The sequence below is a fragment of the Erithacus rubecula genome (assembly GCF_903797595.1).
Source record: "Erithacus rubecula genome assembly, chromosome: 14".
In the NCBI taxonomy this organism is placed as follows: domain Eukaryota; kingdom Metazoa; phylum Chordata; class Aves; order Passeriformes; family Muscicapidae; genus Erithacus; species Erithacus rubecula.
In genome coordinates this window covers 1,953,499-1,977,787 of record NC_136666.1, presented here as the reverse complement: position 1 = coordinate 1,977,787, position 24,289 = coordinate 1,953,499, and the positions used below count along the sequence as shown (strand labels likewise).

Here is a 24,289-nt window from a genome sequence, read left to right as displayed (position 1 = left end):
TATAATTCCCAGTTTGACCAGTCCAGAATTTCCCAGTTTGACCAGTCAGGAATTCCCAGTTTAACCAGTCTAGAATTCCCAGTCTCACCTGTCCAGTATTCCCAGTTTGACCATTCAGAAATTCTCAGTTTGACCAGTTGGAATTTCCAGTTTAACCAGCTGGGAATTCCCAGTTTGACCAATTAGGAATTTCCAGTTCGACCAGTCCAGAATTCCCAGTTTGACCATTGGGGAATTCCCAGTTTGACCATTCCATAATTCCCAGTTTGACCAGTCCAGTATTCCCAGTTTGACCAGTCAGGATTTCTCAGTTTGACCAATTAGGAATTTCCAGTTCGACCAGTCCAGAATTCCCAGTTTGACCATTGGGGAATTCCCAGTTTGACCAGTCGTAATTTCCCAGCTTGACCATTCCATAATTCCCAGTTTAACCAGTTCAGAATTCCCAATTTGACCATTGGGGATTCCCCAGTTTGACCAGTCAGGAATTCCCAGTTTGACCAGTCCAGAATTCCCAGTTTGACCAGTCCAGAATTCCCAGTTTAACCAGTCCATAATTCCCAGTTTAACTGGTAGGGCATTCCCTGTTTAACCAGTTGGGAATTCCCAGTTTGACCAGTCCATAATTCCCAGTTTAACCAGCCCAGTATTCCCAGTTGGACCAGTCAGGGCGGTTTTCCCAATCCCTGTCCCAAATCTTGTCCCTAAAATCCCTTTTTGGGGGCAAGGGGGAGGAGGTTTTGGGGGTTTTTTGGGTTTTATTTTGGGGATTTTGGGGTGCAGAGGGAACAGTTTTTAGGGGTTTTAGGGGATTTTGTGGGGCTGGGGACTGGGTAACGGGGTTTTAGGGGATTTAGGGGATTTTGGGGTGTCCAGGTGTGGGGTTTAGGGGATTTTGGGGGATTTTTGGGGGGGTCGAGGTGAGGGATGAATGGGGTTTTAGGGGATTTTGTGGGGCAGGGATGTGGGGTTTTAGGGGATTTAGGGGATTTTGTGGGGCAGGGGACTGGGTAATGGGGTTTTGGGGGATTCGGGGTGGCAGAGCAGCAGTGTGACCGGGTTTTAGGGGATTTTTGGGGACATAGGAATGGAGTTTTAGGGGATTCTGGGGATTTTGTGGGGCAGAGCTGTGGGGCGACGGGTTTTTGGGGGGATTTTGGGGCACAGGGCTTTGGGATGATGGTGTTTCACGGGTTTCTTTTTGGGGCAGAGCTATGGGATGATGGGATTTTATGGGATTTTGTGGGGCAGGGCTGTGGAGTATTGGGATTTTGGGGGATTTTGGGAGATTTTGGGGGATTTTGGGATGCAGGGCTGTGGGGTGACGGGATTTTGGGGGATTTTGGGGTGCAGAAAAGCTGCATTATGGGGTTTTGGGTGATTTTGTGGGGCCGGGCTGTGAGGTGACGGGTTTTTATAGGATTTTGGGGGGCAGAAGAGCCGCATGAGGGGTTCTAGGGGATTTTGTGGGGCAGGGCTGTGGGGTGACGGGGTTTTAGGGGATTTTGTGGGACTGGGGACTGGGTAATGGGATTTTAGGGGATTTTGTGGGGCAGAGGAGCGGCATGATGAAGTTATGGGGATTTTGGTGTGCAGAGATGTGGGGTGACGGGGTTTTATGGGATTTTGTGGGGCAGGGCCGTGGGGTGACGGGGTTTTGAGGGATTTGGGGTGCAGAAAAGCTGCATGACGGGGTTTTGGGGGATTTTGGGTTGCAGGGCTGTAGGGTGACGGGGTTTTATGGGACTTTGGGGTGCAGAGCTGTGAGGTGACGGGATTTTAGGGGATTTGGGGTGCAGAAAAGCTGCATGACGGGGTTTTGGGGGATTTGGGGTGCAGAAAAGCTGCATGACGGGGTTTTGGGGGATTTTTCGGGGCAGGGGCGGAGCGGGTCGGTGCCGCGGCACAAACCCGGCGGGCCCGGGGGACGGGGAGGGGACGGGCGGAGGCGGAGAAGCCGGGAAGGGAGCGGGGAGCGGCGGGGCCGAGCTCGGGAGCGACGAGGTGACGGGGCAGGGGGAAAAAACCGGGAAAAACCGGGAAAAACCGGGGGAAAACGGGATAAAAACCGGGAAAAACAGGGATAAAACGGGAAAAAAAAAATCAGGGAAAGGAGGGAAGGAAGGAGGCACGGCTCTGGAATGCGCCCCCGGGGGGACTCTGGAAAAAGGCTGGGATGGGACAGGAGCTCCAGGAGGGGGGAAAAATGTTTCAGGATTACCCTCCCCGACCCATGGGAGGTGGGTTTGGTCCCACCCGGGCACCCCAAAATGTCACCGGGGCATGGGGGCGGCTTTGGCTCCCCGCAAATCGCGATCCGAGCAGGGTTAATCGCGCGTTCCCAAAAAATTGGCGAAGCTGCGGGGAGCGGGGAAGTTCTCGGAGGTTCAGACAAAGGGGTCTGGCTGCCAGCTGCTGCCGGAGCGGGAACTCGCCTCTTCCCGCTGAGAAAAAGCTCCGGAGAGGGGAATGAGGAGTTAATTAGGGAAAACAAAATCCCCCTGGCAGGAATTCCGGACCCCCTGGTTGAGGTTTGTTTTTTTTCCATGACATGGGGAAAAGCTGGAGCCGCGGTTAGGGCTGGGCTCAGCCCAAGAGAAATGGCAAAAATCCCATAATTTAGGGCAAGGCCGGTTGGGAAAGAGCTGTGGAATCCGGAATCCCCTCATCCCAAACAACAATTCATCCCAAACCCGGAACAGGCGTTTTCCAGAGGGGGGGAAGGAGAAGCTCCAGAGGGGGAAGGAGAAGCTCCAGAGGGGGACGGAGAAGCTCCAGAGGGGGACGGAGAAGCTCCAGAGGGGGACGGAGAAGTTCCAGAGAGGGAGAAGGAGAAGCTGCAGAGCTTCCCTGCTCAGGCCGCGGTTTAAGGAGAACCCCAAGCCGCCTTTTCCATCTGGAATTGTTGGGCTGGGAGAAGCGGCCGGGCTCATTCCCGGTCTCTGTTGCCGGCAGGAGGGAAGGATGGAGCCGCTGCTCGGTGTCCTGGCGCTGGTGACGCTGCTGTCCCCAAGCCTGGCGTGTCCCAGCCCCTGCTCCTGCTCCACCAAGAAGAACGGGCGCCTGCTGGCCGAATGCGCCTACCGCGAGCTGAGGGACGTGCCGCGGGGCTTGTCCCCCAATGTCACCATCCTCACGCTCTCCGCCAACCGCCTGGGCCGCCTGGGCCGCGCCTCGCTGGCCGAGGTGCCCGAGCTGCAGTCGCTGTGGCTGGGCTACAACCACATCTCGGCCGTGGAGCCCGGCACCTTCGCGGCGCTGCCGCACCTCAAGAACCTGGACCTGAGCCACAACCGGCTGGCCGAGTTCCCGTGGCAGGACCTGCGCAACCTGAGCGCGCTGCAGATCCTCAAGCTGAGCAATAACCGGCTGGCAGCGCTGCCCGGCGGGGCGCTGGCCGGGCTGCGGGAGCTGCGCTCGCTCTGGCTCAACGACAACGAGCTCGCCACGCTGGCCCGCGGCACCTTCGAGGGGCTGCCGGCGCTGGCGCAGCTGCAGCTCTTCCACAACCCCTTCAACTGCTCCTGCAAGCTCTTCTGGCTCAAGGAGTGGGCGGACAGCACCTCGGTGGTCATCTCCCGGGCGGGCTCCACGCTGTGCGCGGCCCCGCCGCGGCTGCGGGGGCGGGCGGTCACGGCCATGCCCGGCTCGCTGTGCGTGGCGCCGTCGGCGCAGCTCACCTACCTGTCCAGCCCGCCGAAAGCCGGGCCTAAGGGCGGCTTAACGCTGAGCCTGCACTGCAGCGTGGCCGGCAGCCCCCCGCCCGAGATCCGCTGGCAGATCCGCACGGCCACCGGCCGCGTGGACATCCACGGGCCCACGGTGGCCAGGGACGGAGGGGCCAAGGCGAGCAAGCGGCGCTTCCTGGCTTTTAAAAACGGCACCATGGCCATCCCCGATTTCAGCAAGGACGACGAGGGCACCTACACCTGCGTGGCCATCAACGACGTGGGCGCCCGCGACGTGTCGGTCAGCGTGGCCTTGGCCGGCTCCGAGCCGCCGGCCGAGGAGCTGCCCCGCGATGACCCCCAGGCCGGGCAGCCCAAGGGCGACCAGCTGGACCCCTCGGGCATGGGGGAGAAGCTGCTGATCGTTTACCATGTGCCCAGGCAGGTCCGGAGCGCCGCGGCGGCGGGGGGATTCCGCCTGGGGATTCTGCCCGCGCTTCTGGGGGTGCTGCTGTTCTGGTGAAAGCGGATTTCGCGTTTTTCTGTAGTTTTTTAGTGCCTTTGCTGAGCTTTGGAGACCGACGGGGCCAGCTCAAGCCCGGGGAGGGTGGCCCGGCCCCTGGCGCTGCTGGAGGAGCTCGGGGAGGGAATGTGGGGCAAATCCAGTCGGGATTCCAACGTGCCACATCCCGCTTTTCCCCCTGCCCAGATCCGAGCGCGGCTGGGGGAGGTGACAATGGTGGCAAAAGAGCCACCGGGCAAGGATCCGAGGAGAAAATCCCTTCCCCTGGGACGGGAAAACCGCCTGGGAATGGGGTCCTGGGGGGCACGGAGGATTGGGATGGAGCGGGTTTTATCCCCGTGGAGCCCCTGGAAGGCTGCGGGAATTCCGACCCCAAAAACCCGCCTGGGCTGGTCCCACCGGGCTTGAGCCAAAGATTCCCAAACCATTCCCGCTGGGGATGAGGGAAAATTCCCAAATTCCTCGGGCAGGATTTGGGAGCGTTTGTCGCCCCCGGACTGGCTCCGGTGCCGCCGGAATTCCCGGTGGGAATTCCCTGCAGCCCCCTGGCCTTGTAGCGCCCTGTAGGGACAGCAATAAATGCCTTTAATTAATGCCTTTAATTAACGCCTTCCATTAAGAAATACCTGTAATAAACACCCTTAATAAACCAAACATTTTAATAAATACCTTTAATTAATAAACACCTTGAATTAATAATTACTTTTTATAAACACTTTGAATAAACTTTTTTTTTTTGTATTTTTTTCCTAAACCTGCCGGGCTCCGCTTGGTCTGTGCATCCCAAAATCTCTAAAGATCCCCCAAATCCTTCCTCTTCCCAGAGAATCCTCCCATCTTACCAAAACTCTTCCCATTTCTGGAGCATCCCCCCAATTTTTCCAAATCTTTTCCAGCTCTGGAAAATCCTCCCAGCTCCCCCAAATCCTTCCCAGTGCCAGAGCATCCCAAGACCCCCCAAATTTCCCTCCTCAAGTCCTGGAAGGAACACCCCCAAAAATCCTGGAATACCCCAAAAATCCTGGAACAACCCAAAAATCCCCCCTGGCAATGAAAGCGATCCCAAAATCCCAGAAATCCTGAAAAATTCCATAGATCTCCAGGGAGCTTTGGGTGGGGCTGTGGAAATGGATCCCAAAATTCAGCCCTGCCCGTGGAGCTGCCGCGGAGTTTTGGGATTTTAAAAAGGATTTTAGGGATTTTTAAAGGGATTTTTAAAAGGGAATTTAGGTATTTTAAAGGGATTTTTGAAAGGGGTTTTAGGGATTTAAAAGGGGAATTTTTATAGGGATTTTTTTTTTTTTAATTTTTAAAGGGATATTTTAAGGTATTTAAATGATTTTAAAAGGGAATTTTAAAAAGGAGATTTTAAGGGATTTTTAAAAAGATTTATTTTTTTAAAGGGATTTTTAAAGGGATTATTTTGATTTTTAAAGGGACATTTTAAGGTGTTTTAAGGGATTTTTGAAAGGGATTTTTAAAAGAGATTTTAGAGATTTTTAAGAGACTTTTAAAGGATTTTGGGGATTTTCAAGGGATATTTTAAAGTATTTAAAGAATTTTGAAAGGGAATTTTTAAAAGGGATTTTAGGAATTTTTAAGGGATTTTTAAAAACATTTTTAATTTACTTTTAAAGGGAGTTTTGGGATTTTTACAGGGATATTTTAAGGTATTTTGGGGATATTGAAAGGGATTTTTTAAAGGGATTTTTGGTTGCCTTTGGAGCCTCAGGGCTCGGGATGGGTTGGGAGGGGATCCTGAGGTAAAGGACAGGATGCTCCAAGGAAATCCAGAAATGATCCCACAGTTTCAAGAGGGGTGGGAGGAGAATTCCCAAGGAAAGGAATCTTGGGGTGTTTGGGATGGAAGGAGCCACCAGGATCCTGCTGATTCCTGCCCCAAAAAATTGGGAATTTTGGGATTTAAGAGCAGGAAGAGGAGATCCGACACCATCTCCTTCCCCTCCTGTTGGTTTTTATTCCCAAAATTCCCCGTTCCCATTCCTGCCCTTCCCAAAATCACATTTCTGGGCCTTTTCCAAACTGTAGGAATGTGAAGGGAGCAGTTTTTCCCATAAAAATACCCCAAAGTGGGATCATTAATTGGATCCTGACATTCCCAGCTGGAGCAGATCCCCAGAATCTTTGCTGGGTGAGGTCATCCCAACCACTTTTGGGATTCTGGGTTGGGATGGTCCCAAATCCCGCTGGAAACGGGAATATCCAAGGAAAATGCAAATTTGGGAGCAGGGTTGAGGTATCTGTTTATTTTCCTTTCCCCAAAACTCCCAGAGAGGCTTTCCATGGATCCCAGCCCTGGAAAACCACTCAAAAAAATGGGAATGGTGGAGGACAGGGAGCAGGGGGGGATTTGATCCTTCAAAAATTGGGGGGGAAAATCCTGGGAGAGGATGCAGAGCCCAGATGGAGCTGGGATGGGGAAGGGAAAAGATGGGAATGGGAATTACAGGGTAATTTCTGGTGGTTGAGAATTCCTTTGGCTGGATGAGGGAAGGAATCTTGGGGTGTTTGGGATGGAAGGAGTCACCAGGATCCTGCTGATTCCAGCCCAAAAAAATTGGGAATTGTGGGATTTAAGAGCAGGGAGAGGAGATCCAGCCTCGTGGGATGGGTTGGGATAATGGGATGGGATGGGATGAGATCACTGGGATGCAATGGGATCACTGGGATGGGATGGGAGGGGATTGATGGGATGAATGGGATGGGATCACTGAGATGGGATGGGATGGATGGGATGGGATCACTGGGATGGGATCACGAGGATGGGATGGGATCACTGGGATGAGATGGGATGGGATCACTGGAATGGATGGGATGGATGGGATGGGATGGATGGGATGGGATGGGATAGGATGGGATGGGATGGAATGGGATGGGATGGGATGGGATGGGATGGGATGGGATGGGATGGGATGGGATGGACGGGATGGGATGGACGGGATGGGATAAATGGGATGGATGGGATAGGATGGATGGGATGGGATGAATGGATGGGATGGGATGGATGGATGGGATGGGATGGATGGGATGGGATGGGATGGATGGATGGGATGGGATGGCATTCCCGGGATTCAGGGCCTGGGCACACCCAGCTGGGGGCCGTTGGCGGCGGGGTCGGCCAGCGCGGTTTTTCGGGAGGCGGCCAGCGAGGGGTTGTGCAGGAGGGTGTAGGCCACCCACCAGCGCGCCCGGATCCGCCGGACCCGCGCTCTGCCCAGGGCCGGAGGCTTGGGATGCATCAGCTGCAGGCCTGGAAGCAGAGGGGAGCAGCAGGGAAAGAATTCAGGGCCTGGAAAACCTCCAGGAGGATTGGGATGAGGTACAGCGGGATATGGAGACTGGGGGATGTTGGGAAAGAATTTGTGTTTGGGATGGAATTCCCAGATCCCCGCCCAATTTCCCGGGAGACACCAGAATCCCAGCACATCCCAAGAGCCTCATCCAAACCATGTCATGGAATCAGCCCTTGGATGATGGATGGATGATGGATGGATGGATGATGGATGATGGATGGATGGATGGATGGATGATGGATGGATGGATGGATGGATGATGGATGGATGATGGATGGATGATGGATGATGGATGATGGATGATGGATGATGGATGGATGATGGATGGATGGATGATGGATGATGGATGATGGATGGATGATGGATGATGGATGGATGATGGATGGATGATGGATGGATGATGGATGATGGATGGATGATGGATGGATGGATGATGGATGATGGATGATGGATGATGGATGATGGATGATGGATGATGGATGATGGATGGATGATGGATGGATGGATGATGGATGATGGATGATGGATGGATGATGGATGGATGATGGATGGATGATGGATGGATGATGGATGGATGATGGATGATGATGGATGGATGGATGGATGATGGATGGATGATGGATGGATGGATGATGGATGATGGATGATGGACGGATGATGGATGGATGGATGGATGGATGGAGGATGGATGGATGGATGATGGATGGATGACAGATGATGGATGATGGATGATGGATGATGGACGGATGATGGATGGATGGATGGATGGATGGATGGATGGATGGATGGATGGATGGATGGATGGATGATGGATGGATGGATGGATGGATGATGGATGGATGATGGATGGATGATGGATGGATGGATGATGGATGATGGATGGATGGATGATGGATGGATGGATGATGGATGATGGATAGATGGATGACGGATGGATGATGGATGATGGATGGATGATGGATGGATGGATGGATGATGGATGATGGATGGATGGATGGATGGATGGACGGATGATGGATGATGGATGGATGGATGGATGATGGATGGATGGATGGATGGATGGATGGATGGATGGATGGATGATGGATAATGGATGATGGATGATGGATGGATGGATGGATGGATGATGGACGGATGATGGATGGATGGATGGATGGATGGATGGATGGATGGATGGATGGATGGATGATGGATGGATGGAGGGATGCCATCAAGAGGTCCCTAAACTGTTCCTTCCCCAATCCCTCCGTGTCCCCAGGTCCCACCTTCCTCCAGGTGCACATCCCGGGGCGCTGCCGGCGGCTCTGGCTGCAGCAGCAGGCAGCAGAAGGCTCTCAGCAGCGGGTGGCACTGGCTCACCTCCACCTTCAGGTAGTGGCAGTAGGTGTGGTACCCTGAGGGGACACCATGCTCATTGGGGACAGCATTCCCCATTCCTGGATCCCAATCCTGCTCTGCCTTCCCTGCTCCCACAATCCCTGCCTGAACTCCTCTGAGTTTCCCTCCCCTCTATCCCAGGACATGAGCTGAAACCCCAGAGCTCATCCCACTTTTTTTTTTGGATAAAAAGTCGAACCCATATGGCACCACCTGCTCCAGGTGTTCCATTTCCAAGGGTTTGAAGCCTCCCTCCATCCTGGCAGGAAAAACAAATGAAGGCCTGAGGTCCCCTGAGGTCCCCTCCCCTTTATCTCAGGATAACAGTATCCACTGGTGAAACCCTGAGGTCATCCCACACTTTTTGGGATAAAAAAGCCAGACCAGGAATCAGGAAAAGCCACCTGCTCCCACTGTCCCATTTCCAAGCCACCCTCAACCCCAGCAGGAAAAACAGGGTCCCCTAAGGTCATTTCTTCTTTCCCCCTGGACATGAGGTGACCACTGGCAAAGCTCAAAAATCACCACTCTTTTTTTTTTGTGGGACAAAAAAATAAGGACCCAGCAGAAGCCACCTGCTCCAGGTGTCCCATTCCCAACTCTTGAGGCCACCCTCCATCCCAGCAGCTCCAGACCCCCATCCCAACCCTGCTGGTGACACGGGGACATCCCCCCAGCCCACCTGGGTCGAAGGTCTCCACGCCACGCTGCAGCAGGCTGATGTCCAGCCGGCACAGGTGGACAGCGTTGTAGAGGCCGGAGATGACCAAGCGCCACACCCCGGCCAGGACACCCACCAGGACATTGGTGGGGAAGAGCAGGAAGGTGACGATGGACAGGGCACGCCTGAAAGGACCACAGACCCATGGGGTGGAAATTCCCAAAAAACTCCCACCTGTGTCCGGCTGAGGTGGCCCCATCCTGCTGGGAGTAGCCACTGCCCTCCCAGGCCACAGGAGAAGGGCCAGGAGCTTCTTTTCTCCTTGGACATTGAGCAAACGGCCAAAATGTGGGGTTGGGATTTTGGGGTGGAGAGCAGCAGCTCCAGGAGAGACTCACTGCCAGACCAGGGGACATTTGGGTCCCTCTGCCACCTGGTCTCGGGTGGTGACACCATGAGGGACACCATGAGGGACACCTGCCAGCGGTGACCGACCCCACCCTGTCAATCCCAAGAGATCTGGGCTTGCCCAGCCTTGCTGGTGTCACCCCAAAATCCAGAACATCCAGAAAACCCCTGTGGATTCCCACCAAACCCAGCCTGGGGACATTTGGGGACAATCAGGACGCTGGCGGTGTCCCTGTACCTGTTGGTGAGCTCCTTCTGCAGGGAATGCTGCTCCAGGAACTGGGAACGAGCCAGGAGGTGCTGCAGGAGCACGGCCACCACCAGGGTCAGCCAGAAGGGCCTGGAAGAGCGGGACAGACACCGGGAATGTCCCAAAATACCAGGAATGTCCCAAAATCGGGAACGTCCCAAAATATTGGGATGTCCCAAGGCACTGTCCCAGGCAGGAACCTCCAGCAGTGCTGGAAAAACCCCAAATGGAGCATCCAAAACCCATCCAGGGCATCCCTTGGGGTCTCCAGCCCTTCCTCAGGGGATTCTCTTCTGGATGATCCCAAAGAGTGGGATGGACACCGGGAATGTCGCAAAATAACAGGAACGTCACAAAACACCACCCTGGCCAGAAACATCCAGCAGTGTTGGAAAAACTCCAAATGGAGCATCCCAAATACATCCAGGGCCATTCCAGCCCTTTCCAGTTCACCACATGTTCTGGATGATCCCAAAGAGAGGGACGGACACCGGGAAGGTCCCAAAATACCAGGAACATCCCAAAATGTTGGGAATGACCCAAGGAACTGTTCCAGGCAGGAACCTCCAGTGGTGTTGGAAAAATCCCAGAAGGAGCAACCCAAACACGTCCAGGACCATTCTTTGATTTTTCCAGCTCACCACATCTTCCCAATGATCCCAAAGAGCAGGATGGACATTGGGAATGTCCCAAAACCCTGTCCCAGGCAGAAACCTCCAATAGTGCTGGAAAAACCCCAAAAGGAGCATCCCAAACCCATCCAGGGCAGTCCCTTGGGGTCTCCAGCCCTTCCAGCTCACCACATGTTCCTGATGATCCCAAAGAGCGGGGAGCTGGTGCCGGCCTGCAGCGGGATCACCAGCAGGAAGGTGAAGGCCACGAAGCAGAGGAAGAAAATCACCTGCTGGATCAGGAGCCCTGGGAATGGGGACACGGAGCGGGAATCCGGCGTGGGACAGTGGCTTTTCTTTTTTTTACAATTTTTTTTACAATTTTCCCAATTATCTTTCCAGTTTTGCCCAATTCCCAAACACCCCAGGTTCCCAAAACACACCAGATTCCAACTGAGAGAAGGGGAATAAAAACCCTTCTGGAAATGGGATGAAAACAGGGAATTGTTCCTTATTCCTTAAGAAAATCAGGATCCCCCATCCCATGATCCCAAAATTCCATTACCTAGGTGTCATCCTACCCCTTCCTCCTCTTTGAACTCTGAACCCATTTTTTCCATTTTTATACAATTTTCCCAGTTAATTTTCCACTTTTTCCCAATACCCAACCATCCCATGTTCCCAAAACCCACCAGCTCCCATTTGAGAAAACAGGGATAAAAACCCTTCTGGAAACAGGGTGAAAATGGGGAATTGACCCTTAATCCTTTAGAAAATGGGGATCCCCCATCCCATGATCCTGAAATTCCATACCCAGGCAGGCGAAGGCCGCCTGGAAGCTGGAGAAGGCGATCCAGCAGACGATGGCTTCCCGGGAAGGGCGCAGGATGTGAGCCTTGGAAAACACGTCCAGCACGGCGCCCTGGTACAGCGCCCGCAGGTTGGACCTGGGGATGGGAATATTGGGAATGGGAATGTTGGGAATGGGGATATTAGGAATGGGGATGGGGACGTTGGGAATGGGGATGGGAACATTGGGAATGGGGATGGGGATGTTGGGAATGGGGATGGGAACATTGGGAATGGGGATGTTGGAAATGGGGATGGGGATATTGGGAATGGGGATGGGGACGTTGGGAATGGGGATGGGAACATTGGGAATGGGGATGAGGATGTTGGGAATGGGGATGGGAATATTGGGAATGGGGATGGGGACATTGGGAATGGGATGGGGATGTTGGGAATGGGAACATTGGGAATGGAGATGGGGATGTTGGGAATGGAGATGGGGACGTTGGGAATGGGAACATTGGGAATGGAGATGGGGACGTTGGAATGGAGATGGGAATGCTGGGAATGGGGATGTTGGGAATGGGGATGGGGACATTGGGAATGGGGATGGGAACATTGGGAATGGAGATGGGGACGTTGGAATGGGGATGGGAATGCTGGGAATGGGGATGTTGGGAATGGGGATGGGGATGTTGGGAATGGAATGGGGACATTGGAAGTGGGAATGGGGACATTGGGAATGGGGATGGGGACATTGGGAATGGGGATGGGAATATTGGGAATGTTGGGAATGGGAATATTGGGAATGTTGGGAATGGGAATATTGGGAATGGGGATGGGGACATTGGGAATGGGGATGGGAATGTTGGGAATGGGGATGGGGATGTTGGGAATGGGGATGGGAACATTGGGGATGGGGATGGGGACGTTGGGTATGGGGATGGGAATGCTGGGAATGGGGATGGGGACATTGGGAATGGGGACATTGGGAATGGGGATGGGGACATTGGGAATGGGGACAGGAACACCAGGAATGGGGCTGGGAATGTTGGGAATGTGGGGAATGTTGGGAGTGGCCCGGCCCCACCTGTGCATGCTGAGGCTCCTGAGCAGCATGGCGCAGGTGAGCAGGCAGCACAGCACCAGCGAGCTGATGTAGCAGACTGGAAAATTGGGAAAACATCCCTGGATTTAGGGAATTCCTGGGAATAACTCATAATTTTAACAGGAATTGTGCCTTGGGATTGGCAGCCTGCCTCAGTTTCCCTCCTTTTGTCACTCTCTCCTTCAGCTCCCAAGGGGGGATGGACGGGACAGAGGGAGGGGAAAGGGGAAGGGAAATGTGGGAAAATCCCTGGAGAGCTGGGATGGGGGCCTTAGGAAAAGGGGATTGGTGGGGTCTTTTATCCCTGGAATTCCCTGATCCCTGAAATTCCCTCAGCCCTGGAATTCCCTCATCCCTGAACTTTCCTGATCCCTACTATTCCTTCACCCCTGGAATTCCCTCATTCCAGCTACCCTTTTATCCCAAAAATTCCCTCATCCCTGGAATTCCCTCAGCCCTGCTATTCCTTCACCCCTATTCCCTCATCCCTGCCATCCCTCATCTCTGATATTCCTTTTCCCTGCTTTTCCCTCATCCCCCATCCAAGGATTTCCACTCTCCAGGGATCTAGGGCCCATCTGTTGGCTTCCAGCTGGTTTCCAAGCCTGCAGCATCTGCTGCCTCTTCCCTCTGGCTCTTCCCTCTGGCTCTTCCCAACGGCTTTTCCCGGAGTCTCTTCCCGCCTTGGCACGCGCCAGCCTGGCACAGCCCCATTTCTGCCAGCCCCTCCCAAAATCCCTCTGGAATCAGCTCCATCCCTGCCAGCCACTTCCAAAATCAGTCTGGAATCAGCCGATTCTGTGGTCCCGTAATCCCCCTGGAATCTGCCCCAGTTCTGCCCTCTGGTCAGGAATCCTTTGGAAATCCCCCTGGAATCTGCCCCATCCCTTCCAGCCACTCTCAAAATCCCCCTGGAATTCCCCCAGTCCCATCCTCCAGGTCAGGAATCACTCAAAATCTGCCCAGAGTCTGCCTCATCCCATCCAGCCACTCCCAAAATCCCACTGGAATCTGCCCCGCCCCATCCCATCCCATCCCATCCCATCCCATCCCATCCCATCCCATCCTATCCTCCCAAAATCCCACAGGAATCCTCCCAGTCCCATCCTTTGGGTCAGGAATCCTTCAGAAATCCCCCTGGAATCTGCTCTATCCCATCCACCCAAAAATCCTCCTGGAATCTGCCCCATACCTTTCTCCCAAAATTCCCCTGGAATCTGCCCCTTTCTGTCCTCCCAAAATCTCCTGGAATCTGCTCCATCCCATTCTCCCAAAATCTCCCTGGAATCTGCCCCATTCCATCCTCCCAAAATCCCACTGGAATCTTCCCAGTCCCATCCTCCGGGCCAGGAATCCTTCAGAAAATCTCCCTGGAATCTGCTCCATCCCATCCTCCCCAAATGCCCCTGGAATCTGCCCCATCCCATTCTCCCAAAATTTCCCTGGAATTTGCCCCATCCCTTCCAGCTGCTCGCAAAATCCCCCTGGAATCTGTCCCATCCCATCTTCCCAAAAATCTCCCTGGAATCGTCCCAGTCCTGTCCTCTGGGTCAGGAATCCTTTGGAAATCCCCCTGGAATCTGCCCCATCCCTTCCAGCCACTCTCAAAATCCCTCTGGAATCCCTCAGTCCCATCCTCCAGGCCAGGAATCACCCAAAATCTGCCTAGAGTCTGCCTCATCCCATCCAGCCACTCCCAAAATCCCACTGGAATCTGCCCCATCTCATCCTCCCAAAATCCCACTGGAATCTTCCCAGTCCCATCCTCTGGGCCAGGAATCCTTCAGAAATCCCCCTGGAATCTGCTCCATCCCATTCTCCCAAAATTTCCCTGGAGTCTGCCCCATCCCTTCCAGCTGCTCACAAAATTCCCCTGGAATTTGCCTCATCCCATCCTCCCAAAATCCCCTGCAATCCTCCCCATCCCGCTCTCCAGACCAGGTTCCCCCCGGAATTCCCACCCGAATCCCCGACTGGAAGGGCCATCGGGCCGATCCCACCTTCCAGTGACCACAGGTAGTGCCGGACGGTGGCCAGCTCCTTCTCCATGTCCCCCGGCACGGCCGGATTGTCCGAGGGCACCAAGCCAAACTGGACCAGCAGCACCACCATGTCCTTGGTCATTCCTGCCCGGACAATCTGGATCGTGGGGACAACGGCCACCAGCAGCAGCAGGGCCACCTGGGAGGACATGGGAGTTTGGGATTTATGGCTGGGATCCCATGGGATTTATGGCTGGGATCCCGTGGGATTTATGGCTGGGATCCTGTGGGATTTATGGCTGGGATCCTGTGGGATTTATGGCTGAGATCCTGTGGGATTTTGGGATTTATGGCTGGGATCCCATGGGATTGTGGGATTTATGGCTGGGATCCTGTGGGATTTATGGCTGGGATCCTGTGGGATTTTGGGATTTATGGCTGGGATCCCATGGGATTTATGGCTGGGATCCTGTGGGAATTATGACTGGGATCCTGTGGAATTTTGGGATTTATGGCTGAGATCCTGTGGGATTTTGGGATTTATGGCTGGGATCCCATGGGATTTATGGTTGGGATCCCGTGGGATTTTGGGATTTAGGGCTGGGATCCTGTGGGATTTAGGGATTTAAAGCTTGGCAGAGCCTCGGGGAGCACTGAATTCCAGAAGGAATTTTAGTGGTGTGCCGGTGATCCCCGGGATGCTCCGGGAATGTCCCCAGTGTCACCTGGTAGACGGCGATGACAGCCACGGTGAGGGACACCACCAGCATCAGCGGGATTCGGAATCCTGGAGGGAAAAGCGGGAGAGGAGCCGGGATTTGGGATGGAAGAGGGGCAAATCCATGGATTTGTGGGGTCTCCATGGGGTTCCCATCACTCCCCTTTTCCATGGATTTATGGGATCTCCATAGATTCCCATCGTACCCAGGACCCCTTTTCCATGGATTTGTGGGGTCTCCATAAGGTTCCAATCATTCTCTTGTTCCATGGATTTATGGGGTCTTCATGGGATTCCCATCATTCCCAGGACCCCCTTTCCATGGATTTATGGCGTCTCCATGAAGTTTCCCATCCTTCCCCTTTTCCATGGATTTGTGAGGTCTCCATGGGGTTCCCATCACTCTGTGTTTCCATGGATTTTTGGGCTCTCCATGGGATTCCCATTGTTCCCAGGATCCCTTTTCCATGAATTTGTGGGGTCTCCATGGAGTTCCTATCACTCCGCGTTTCCATGGATTTGTGGGGTCTCCATGAGGTTCCCATCATTCCCAAGACACCTTTTCCATGGATTTGTGGAGTTTCCATGGGGTTCCCATTATTCCCCTTTCCCATGAATTTGTGGGGTCTCCATGGAGTTTCCACCATTCCCCTTTTCCATGGATTTGTGGGGTTTCCATTGGATTGCCATCATTCCCAGGACCTCTTTTCTCATGGATTTCCAACTTGGGATCTTGAGAATGATCCATAAATCCCAACCTCAACCTTTCCCTGCTCCCATGCAATTTTCCCAGTGCCCACCTTCCTCTGGAATGTAGACATAGGAGAGCAGGTAGGAGCGGATCCGGGACCAGAGGCTCTCCTCGATCTTGGCTGAGCTGTGGGAAAAAGTGACGTTCCTGAATTTCAGGAATGGGATTTGCCAGGAATGGGGTTTTCCAGGAATGGGGATTGCTGTCCTCACCTCTCCTTCCGGCCCCGCTTGGACAGCACAGCTTTGAGGTACTTCCTGTAATAGCTTTTCCCGGGAATCTGGGGAAAATGGTTGGATTTGGGGAGGAGAAGCTTCCCTGGCCACGCCCTCATCCCAGCCATATCCCAACGGGAATTTCCCAGCCCGGGATGGGATATGGAATGTGTGATGTTAGTATGGAAAAGTGGGAATAATCCCTTCCCAAATACCTCTGGAATTCCAAGAGGGGAACGTGCAAAGAACCTGATCCCAATCCTGATCCTGACTCCCACTCTGGTCTCCATCCTGTGATCCTGATCTCAGTCCCAATCCTGACCCTGATCCCAATCAGTCTCTCAATCCCAATCCTGATCTCAGTCCTGATTCCCATCCTGGTCCCCATGCCAACCCTGATTCCAATCCTGTCCCTGATCCCAATCCTGACCCTGATCCCAATCAGGCTCTCAATCCTGATCCCGATCCTGGTCCCAACCAGTTTCTTAATCCCAATCCCAATCCTGATCCTAATCCTGATTCTGATTCCCATCCTGGTCCCCATGCCAATCCTGATCTGAATCCAGATCCCAATACTGATCCTGATCAGTCTCTCAATCCCAATACAGCTCCCATTCCCATTCCCATTCCCATTCCCCAATCCTGTCCCCATTCCCATTCCTGTTCCCATTTCCATTCCCAATCCCAATCCCAATCCCAATCCCAATCCCAATCCCAATCCCAATCCCAATCCCATTCCCGGTGTCCGTACCTGCTGATCCGGGCTGTCCTCGTGGCGCAGGCTGCGCACGAGCAGTGCCGGGTACCAGACACTCAGCAGGGACAGGGACAGCAGGATGGGGACATGGGACAGCAGCGAGTACAGCCTGTGGATCTGGGATGGGGACAGGATCAGTGCCACCACCCTGGGGACATGAGGACACTGCCACCACCCTGGGGACATGGGGACAGCAGGGAATACAGCCTGTGGATCTGGGATGGGGACAGGGACACTGCCACCACCCTGGGGACATGGGGACACTGCCACCACCCTGGGGACATGGGGACAGCAGGGAATACAGCCTGTGGATCTGGGATGGGGACAGGGACACTGCCACCACCCTGGGGACATGGGGACACTGCCACCACCCTGGGGACACTGCCACCGCTCCCTGGGGACATGGGGACACTGCCACCACCCCTGCAGGGACATGGGGACAGCAGCGAGTACAGCCTGTGGATCTGGGATGGGGACACAGTCACTGCCACCACCCCAGGGACACTGCCACCACCCTGGGGACATGGCCACCACTCCCTGGGGACACTACCACCACTCCTGTGGAAACACGGTCACTGCCACCACTCTGGGGACACGGGGTCAGTGCCACCACCCCAGCCAAGGGACAGTGCAGGGACACTCTGGGAGCTGGCCAGGGAGCCACAGCCCCTGGGGGCCACCCCGGGAAGCCGCAGTGACAGTCAGGGCCACCCACCTTGGTGTCCAGGGGGCACTGCAGGCGGTGGCCCAGGTGCGCGGCGCAGTGAGCCCAGGCCAGCAGCGCGCCCGCCCCGTAGCCCAGGCGGTGCCGGGGGCCGGCGCAGGCCAGCAGGGGAGAGTAGAACAGCGGGTAATAGAACAGCGCCAGAACCTTCCAGAACTCTGCAACAGCGGGAAAGGATCGGGTCAGGATGGCGTGGGGATGGGGATGGAATTGGGATTGGGATTGGGATCAGGGCTGGTGTGGGGATGGGGATGGAGACAGGGATGGAAATCAGGATTGAGATTGAGAACCTGATTGGGACCAGGATTTGGATCAGGATTGGGATTGAGACATTGATTGGGATCAGGATTGGGATCAGGATTGGGATTAGGATTGGGTTTGGGATTGAGAGTCTGATTGGGATCAGGATCGAGATCAGGCTGGCGTGAGGATGGGGATGGGAATCAGGATTGGGATTGAGAGCCTGATTGGGACAGGATCAGGATTTGGATCAGGATTAGGATTGAGACACTGATTGGGATCAGGATTGGGATCAGGGCTGGCATGGAGACCAGGATGGGAATCGGGATGGGCATTGGGATTGAGAGCTTGATTGGGACCAGGATCAGGATTGAGATCAAGATTGAGAGTCTGATTGGGATCAGGGTCAGGATCAGGATCACGGTTGGCATGGGGAGAAGAATGGGAATCAGGACTGGAATTGGGACCAGGATTGGGATTGAGAGCCTGATAGAGATCAGGATCAGGATGAGGATTGATATTGAGAGCCTGACTGGGATCAGGATCGGGATTGGGATTGGGATTGTCTTGGGGACCAAGATGGGAATCAGGATCAGAATTGGGATAGGGATTGGGATCGGGAGCACCATGTGTTCCCTCCCATCTCCATCACTGGAGGTTCTCTGTTGCTATCCCAGGATCATGTTTGGGGTCAGGATCGTGTTTGGGATGGGGATCGTGTTTGGGATGGGGATTGTGTTTGGGATCAGGATCTTGTTTGGAATCGAAATGGTGTTTGGGATCAAGATGGTGTTTGGAATTGAGATTGTGCTTGGGATCGGGATTGTGTTTGGGATTGGGATTGTGTTTGGGATTGGGATTGTATTTGGGATCGGGATTGTGTTTGGGATTGGGATTGTGTTTGGGATTGGGATTGGTTTTGGGATTGGGATTGGTTTTGGGATTGGGATTGTGTTTGGGATCAGGATCATGTTTGGTATCAGGATCGTGTTTGGGGTCAGGATTGTGTTTGGGGTTGTGTTTGGGATTGTGTTTGGGGTGGGGATCGTGTTTGGGATCGTGTTTGGGATGTGTTTGGGGTCAGGATTGTGTTTGAGATCGTGTTTGGTGTCGGGATTGTGTTTGGGGTCGTGTTTGGGGTCGGGATCGTGTTTGGGATGTGTTTGGGGTCGGGATGTATTTGGGGTTGGGATTGTGTTTGGGATGGGGATTTTGTTTGGGATCGTGTTTGGGATGGAGATCCTGTTTGGGATGTGTTTGGGGTGGGTTTGGGATGCGTTTGGGGTGGGTTTGGGATGTGTTTGGGGTGGGTTTGGGATGTGTTTGGGGTGGGTTTGGGATGCGTTTGGGGTGGGTTTGGGATGTGTTTGGGGTGGGTTTGGGATGTGTTTGGGGTGGGTTTGGGATGCGTTTGGGGTGGGTTTGGGGTCGGGTCCTTACCGCGGGCGCTGGGGGCGGTGGGGGCGGCGAGGGGCAGGGGGTCCCTGTCCAGCACCAGCTGACACAGCGACGAGAGCACGATGCCGAGCACGGCGGCGGCCGCGCCCCGCGGCCCGTCCAGCAGGAGACTGCCGGGGCTGCAACCGTCACCAAGGTTCGGGAATTACCACAGGTTCCCGGGGAGGAGACAGCGGGGTTTCGGGAATTTGGGGAATTCTGAGATGTTCCCAAGGAGGGACCAGTGGGATTTTGGGAATATGGAGCCCTCCCCATTTGGGGATCAGCGGGGTTTTGGGAATTCTCAGATGCTTCCAACTAGGGATCAGCGCAATTGGGGAATTCTGAGCTCTTTCCATCTAGAGATCAGTGGGATTTTGGGAATTCCAAGATATTTCCAAGAAGGGATGAGTAGGATTTTGGGAATTCTGAGGTGTTTCCAACTAGGGACAAGCATGATTTGGGAATTCTGAGGTTTCCAAGGAGGGATCAGTGGGATTTTGGGAATTCCGAGATGTTTCCAATGAGGGATCAGTGGGATTTTAGGAACTCCAAGCTCTTCCCAGGCAGGGATCAGTGGGATTTTGGGAATATGGAGCCCTCCCCAATTAGGGATCAGTGGGGCTTTGGAAATTCCGAGCTCTTCCCAAGGATGGATCAGTGGGATTTGGGGAATTCCAAGATGTTTCCAACTAGGGATCAGCAGGATTTTGGGAATTCTGAGATGTTTCCAACAGGGGATGGGTAGGATGTGGGGAATTTCAAAATGTGTTCAATGAGGGATGAGCAGAATTTTTGGAATTCCAAGCTCTTCCTAGGCAGGGGTCAGTGGGGTTTTTGGAATCCTGAGCTCCTTCCCAGTAGGAATCAGCAGGATTTGGAGAATTCTGAGCTCCTTTTGGGGAGGAAACAGCAGGATTTTGGGAATTCTGAGATGTTTCTAAGTAGGAATCAGTGGGATTTGGGGAATTCCAAGATGTTTCCAACTAGGGAGCAGCAAGATTTCGGGAATTCTGAGATGCTTCCAATTAGGGATCAGTGGGAATTCTGAGTCCTTTCCAGGAAGGGATCAGCAGGATTTGGGGCTTCCGAGGTGTTTCCAACTGGGGATCACTGGGATTTCGGGAATTCTGAGCCATTTCCAAGGAGGAACTGGTCAGATTTTGGGAATGTCAAGCTCATTCCTGGTAGGGACCAGCGGGATTTTGGGAATTCCATTACCTGAGCAATCCTGGGACGCCATTCCAGCAGTTCCGGTAAAGTCGGCGGCGCTTGACCAGGAAGGACAAAGCCAGGATCACGGCCAGCTGGGAAAGGGATGGGAAACCCATGGAAAAGGGTCCTGGGAATGGCAGGAATTCCATGGAGACCCCATAAACCCATGGAAAAGGGTCCTGGGAATGGTGGGAATTCCATGGAGACCCCATAAACCCATGGAAAAGGGTCCTGGGAATGGTGGGAATTCCATGGAGACCCCACAAATCCATGGAAAAGGCAAGGGATGGGAATCCCATGGAGACCCCATAAATCCATGGAAAAGCGGAATGTGGCAATTCCATGGAGTCCCCACAAATCCATGGAAAATGGGTCCTGGGAATCATTCGGGATAAATGTTGGAATTCTCATCCCACAGGGAACTAAAATCCCAGGAATCAGGGAATTCCAGGATCATTTAGGGGGGAAAATTCATCCAAGATGGAGCCCAGCCCGAAATCCAATCCAGGAATTCCAGATGAGGAATAAAATGTGGGAATGTTTGAAATTTTTTTTGGTTTTTCCCCAGAATTTTGGGATGGGAATGGGGATTTTGGGGCGGATACTCACGGAAATGGGAGCCATGATGGTGTGGTACATCCTGGGGGAAATTGTGGGGTGGCATTCCGGGATTGCTTCAGGAAAAAGGCTGGAAAAATGGGAAAAATCTTAGATTCGGGGTTAATCCTAAAAGGGCCAGGAAAAATGCTGGGGGAAAAAAATGGGAAAATAGGAAAATCCTAAAAGAGCTGGGAAAAATTATGGAAAAATGGAAAAAACATCCCAGATTTTGGAGGGGTTTTAACCCTAAAAGATGCGAGGAAAATTATGGGAAAAAATGGGAAAAACAGAAAAATCCTAGACCCTAAAAGAGCCCAGAAAAGCAATGGGAAATGAGGAAAAAAAACCCTATGGGAATCCCTGAATCCCGTAATTTATAGGGAAAAGCCCTGAATCCCATAAATCAGCTCTGGGAATCCCTGAATCCTATAAATCCCAGGAAAATTCCTAAATCCCATAATTTATAGGGAAAACCCCAAAAATCCGGGAATAAATCAGGGAATGATGGACCAAGTCTCAAAAATTCCAGAATTTTTAAAATCTGGGAATGATGGGAATGATTCCCCAAAAATTCCAGCCTCCAAAAAAATCCAGGAAGAATAATGTGAATAAATCAAGGAATGACTGGGCTACCTCCAAAAAAATTCCCAAAAAATTCTGGGAACAAATCGGGGAATTATGGGATTGATGCCCTAAAAATTCCAGGATTTTTTAGAGGGGCCAAAAAATCCGGGAATAAATCAGGGAATGAAGGGGTTGACCCCAAAAAGTCCAGCCCCAAAAAAATCCAGGAATAATTCTGGGAATGATGGAGCAAGTCCCGAAAATTACAGGGGCAAAAAATCCAGGAATAAATCTGGGAATGATGGGATTGATTTCCCAAAAATTCCAGCCCCACAAAAAATCCAGGAAGAATAATGTGAATAAATCAAGGAATGACTGGGCTACCTCCAAAAAATTGCAAAAAAAATAAAAAAATTCCGGGAATAAATCGGGGAATGATGGGATTGATGCCCCAAAAATTCCAGGATTTTCAGAGGGGCCCAAAAATCTGGGAATAAATCACAGAATGAGCAAAATTCCAAGATGTGCTCCATGGGAAGGGGACACTTGGGGACACTTTTGGGGACACTCACTCATCCTGGGGTGTGGATTCCGTGGATTCGTAGATGTACCAGTCGGATCCCAGATCCTCATCCAGGAAAATTCCCGGATCCAGGGGGGAATCCCGAATTCCTGAGGAGCTGTTGGAGGCCATGGCTGCCCCCTCCCCCTCAGGGAGCCCTGAATGTTGGGAAAAGTGGGAAAAATGTTGGGAAAAGGGGAAAAACGCTGGGAAAAGTGGGGGAAATGTCGGGAAAAGTGGGGAAAATGTTGGGAAAAGTGGGAAAGATGCCGGGAAAAGTGGAATGGAAGGTGGAAAAGTGGGAAAAACGTCGGGGGGAATAGGGGAAATGCCGGGGAAAATGGGAGAGAGGCTGGGAAAAGTGGGGATAAAACCGGGAAAAGCAGGATGGGGGCTGGAAAAGTGGGGAAAACGCCCGGGAAAATGGGAAAAACGCAGGGAAAAGTGGGAAAAATGTTCAAAGAAGTCGGGAAAATGTTGGGAAAAGTGGGAAAAGCACTGGGAAAAGTGGGAAAAACGCAGAGAAAAGTGGAATGGAGGGTGGAAAAGTGGGAAAAATGCCAGAAAAAGTGGGGAAAATGTTGGGAAAAGTGGAAAAATGCCGGGGAAAACAGAAAAAAGCCTGGAAAAGTGGGAGAGAGACTGGGAAAAGTGGGGAAAATATTTGGAAAAGTGGGGGGAAATGCTGGGAAAAGTGGGAAAAATGTTGGGAAAATGGGGGAACGCCGGGAAAAATTAGGGAAATGCCGGGAAAAGTGGGGAAAACACAGGGAAAAGCGGGATGGAGGCTGGAAAAGTGGGAAAGATGCCGGGAAAAGTGAGAAAAATGTTTGGAAAAGGGGAAAATTGCCAGGAAAAAGGGGGGAAATTTCGGGAAAAGTGGGGAAATGCCGGGAAAAGTGAGAAAAACGCCGGGGAAAGTTAGAAAATGTTTGGAAAAGTGGGAAAAACGCCGGGAAAATGGGGGAACTGCTGGGAAAAGCGGGATGGGGTCTGGAAAAGTGGGAAAGACACCGGGAAAAGTGAGAAAAGTGTTGGAGAAATTGGGAAAAACACGGGGAGAAGAGGGAGAAACACTGGGAAAAGTGGGGAAATGCCTGGAAAAATGGGGGGAATGCCGGGAAAATTGGGAAAAACGCCGGGAAAATCAGAAAAACGCCGGGAAAAGGGGGATGGAGGTGCCGGCGCCGGCGGGATTGATCCCAAAATCCCGGCGGAATTCCAGCTTTTCCCGGGAGCGGGGGAGGGACGCTCCCGAGGGACGGTCCCGAGGGACGATCCCAGCCTTTGTTTGGGTTTTCCAAGGAATTTTTAGGGCTGGAAAAGCGGCGCAAAGGTCGCAAAGGCGGGGGAGGGGCGGGAGCGGCGCGGTCCCCAAAGCGACACCAGCGGGGACAGCGCCAGGCCGGGAATTGTCACCGGCGGGACTGGGGACACCCCGGGATTTGGGGACACTCCGGGATTTGGGGACACCCCGGGATTTGGGGACACCCCGGGATTGGGGGACACTCCGGGATTTGGGGACACTTGTTTGGGATCCCAGCAATCCCAGATCCCAAATCCCAAATCACAGCAATCCCAAATCCCACTTTAGGATCCCAGTGATCCCAGATCTCATCCCAAACCCCATCCCAAATCCCAGTTTGGGATCCCACAAATCCCAAACCCCCTCCCAAATCCCAAATCCCAGTATTGGAGCCTAACAATCCCAAAACCCATCCCAATCCCAACAACCCCAAATCCTATTTGGGGATCCTAGCAATCCCAGATCGCATCCCAAATCCCAGTTTGAGATACCAGTGGTCCTAAACCCAA

At 53.1% G+C, this 24,289-nt stretch overlaps 2 protein-coding genes across 2 annotated transcripts; one reads left to right on the top strand and one right to left on the bottom strand.

Annotated features, from left to right (window-relative positions):
* The first annotated feature begins 2,919 nt into the window (after positions 1-2,919).
* Positions 2,920-4,893, top strand: ISLR (immunoglobulin superfamily containing leucine rich repeat). The gene has a single exon (XM_079318153.1). The coding sequence runs from the start codon at positions 2,965-2,967 to the stop codon at positions 4,189-4,191; it is 1,227 nt and encodes a 408-aa protein (XP_079174279.1). The 5' UTR covers positions 2,920-2,964; the 3' UTR covers positions 4,192-4,893.
* A 2,390-nt stretch (positions 4,894-7,283) lies between these two features.
* Positions 7,284-22,606, bottom strand: STRA6 (signaling receptor and transporter of retinol STRA6; the record flags this gene model as incomplete). The annotated part of the gene is made up of 17 exons (XM_079318051.1): positions 7,284-7,462; positions 8,771-8,899; positions 9,565-9,728; positions 10,190-10,291; positions 11,002-11,119; positions 11,626-11,759; positions 12,692-12,767; positions 14,710-14,890; positions 15,417-15,478; positions 16,210-16,286; positions 16,373-16,440; positions 17,127-17,249; positions 17,848-18,014; positions 19,537-19,673; positions 20,755-20,840; positions 21,358-21,436; positions 22,485-22,606. The coding sequence occupies 17 exons, from the start codon at positions 22,604-22,606 to the stop codon at positions 7,284-7,286; spliced, it is 2,004 nt and encodes a 667-aa protein (XP_079174177.1).
* Positions 22,607-24,289: the final 1,683 nt, after the last annotated feature.

What these genes read in the sequence shown, in the direction of transcription:
- ISLR (XM_079318153.1), top strand. Translation starts at nt 2,965, where the DNA reads ATGGAGCCGCTGCTCGGTGTCCTGGCGCTGGTGACGCTGCTGTCCCCA.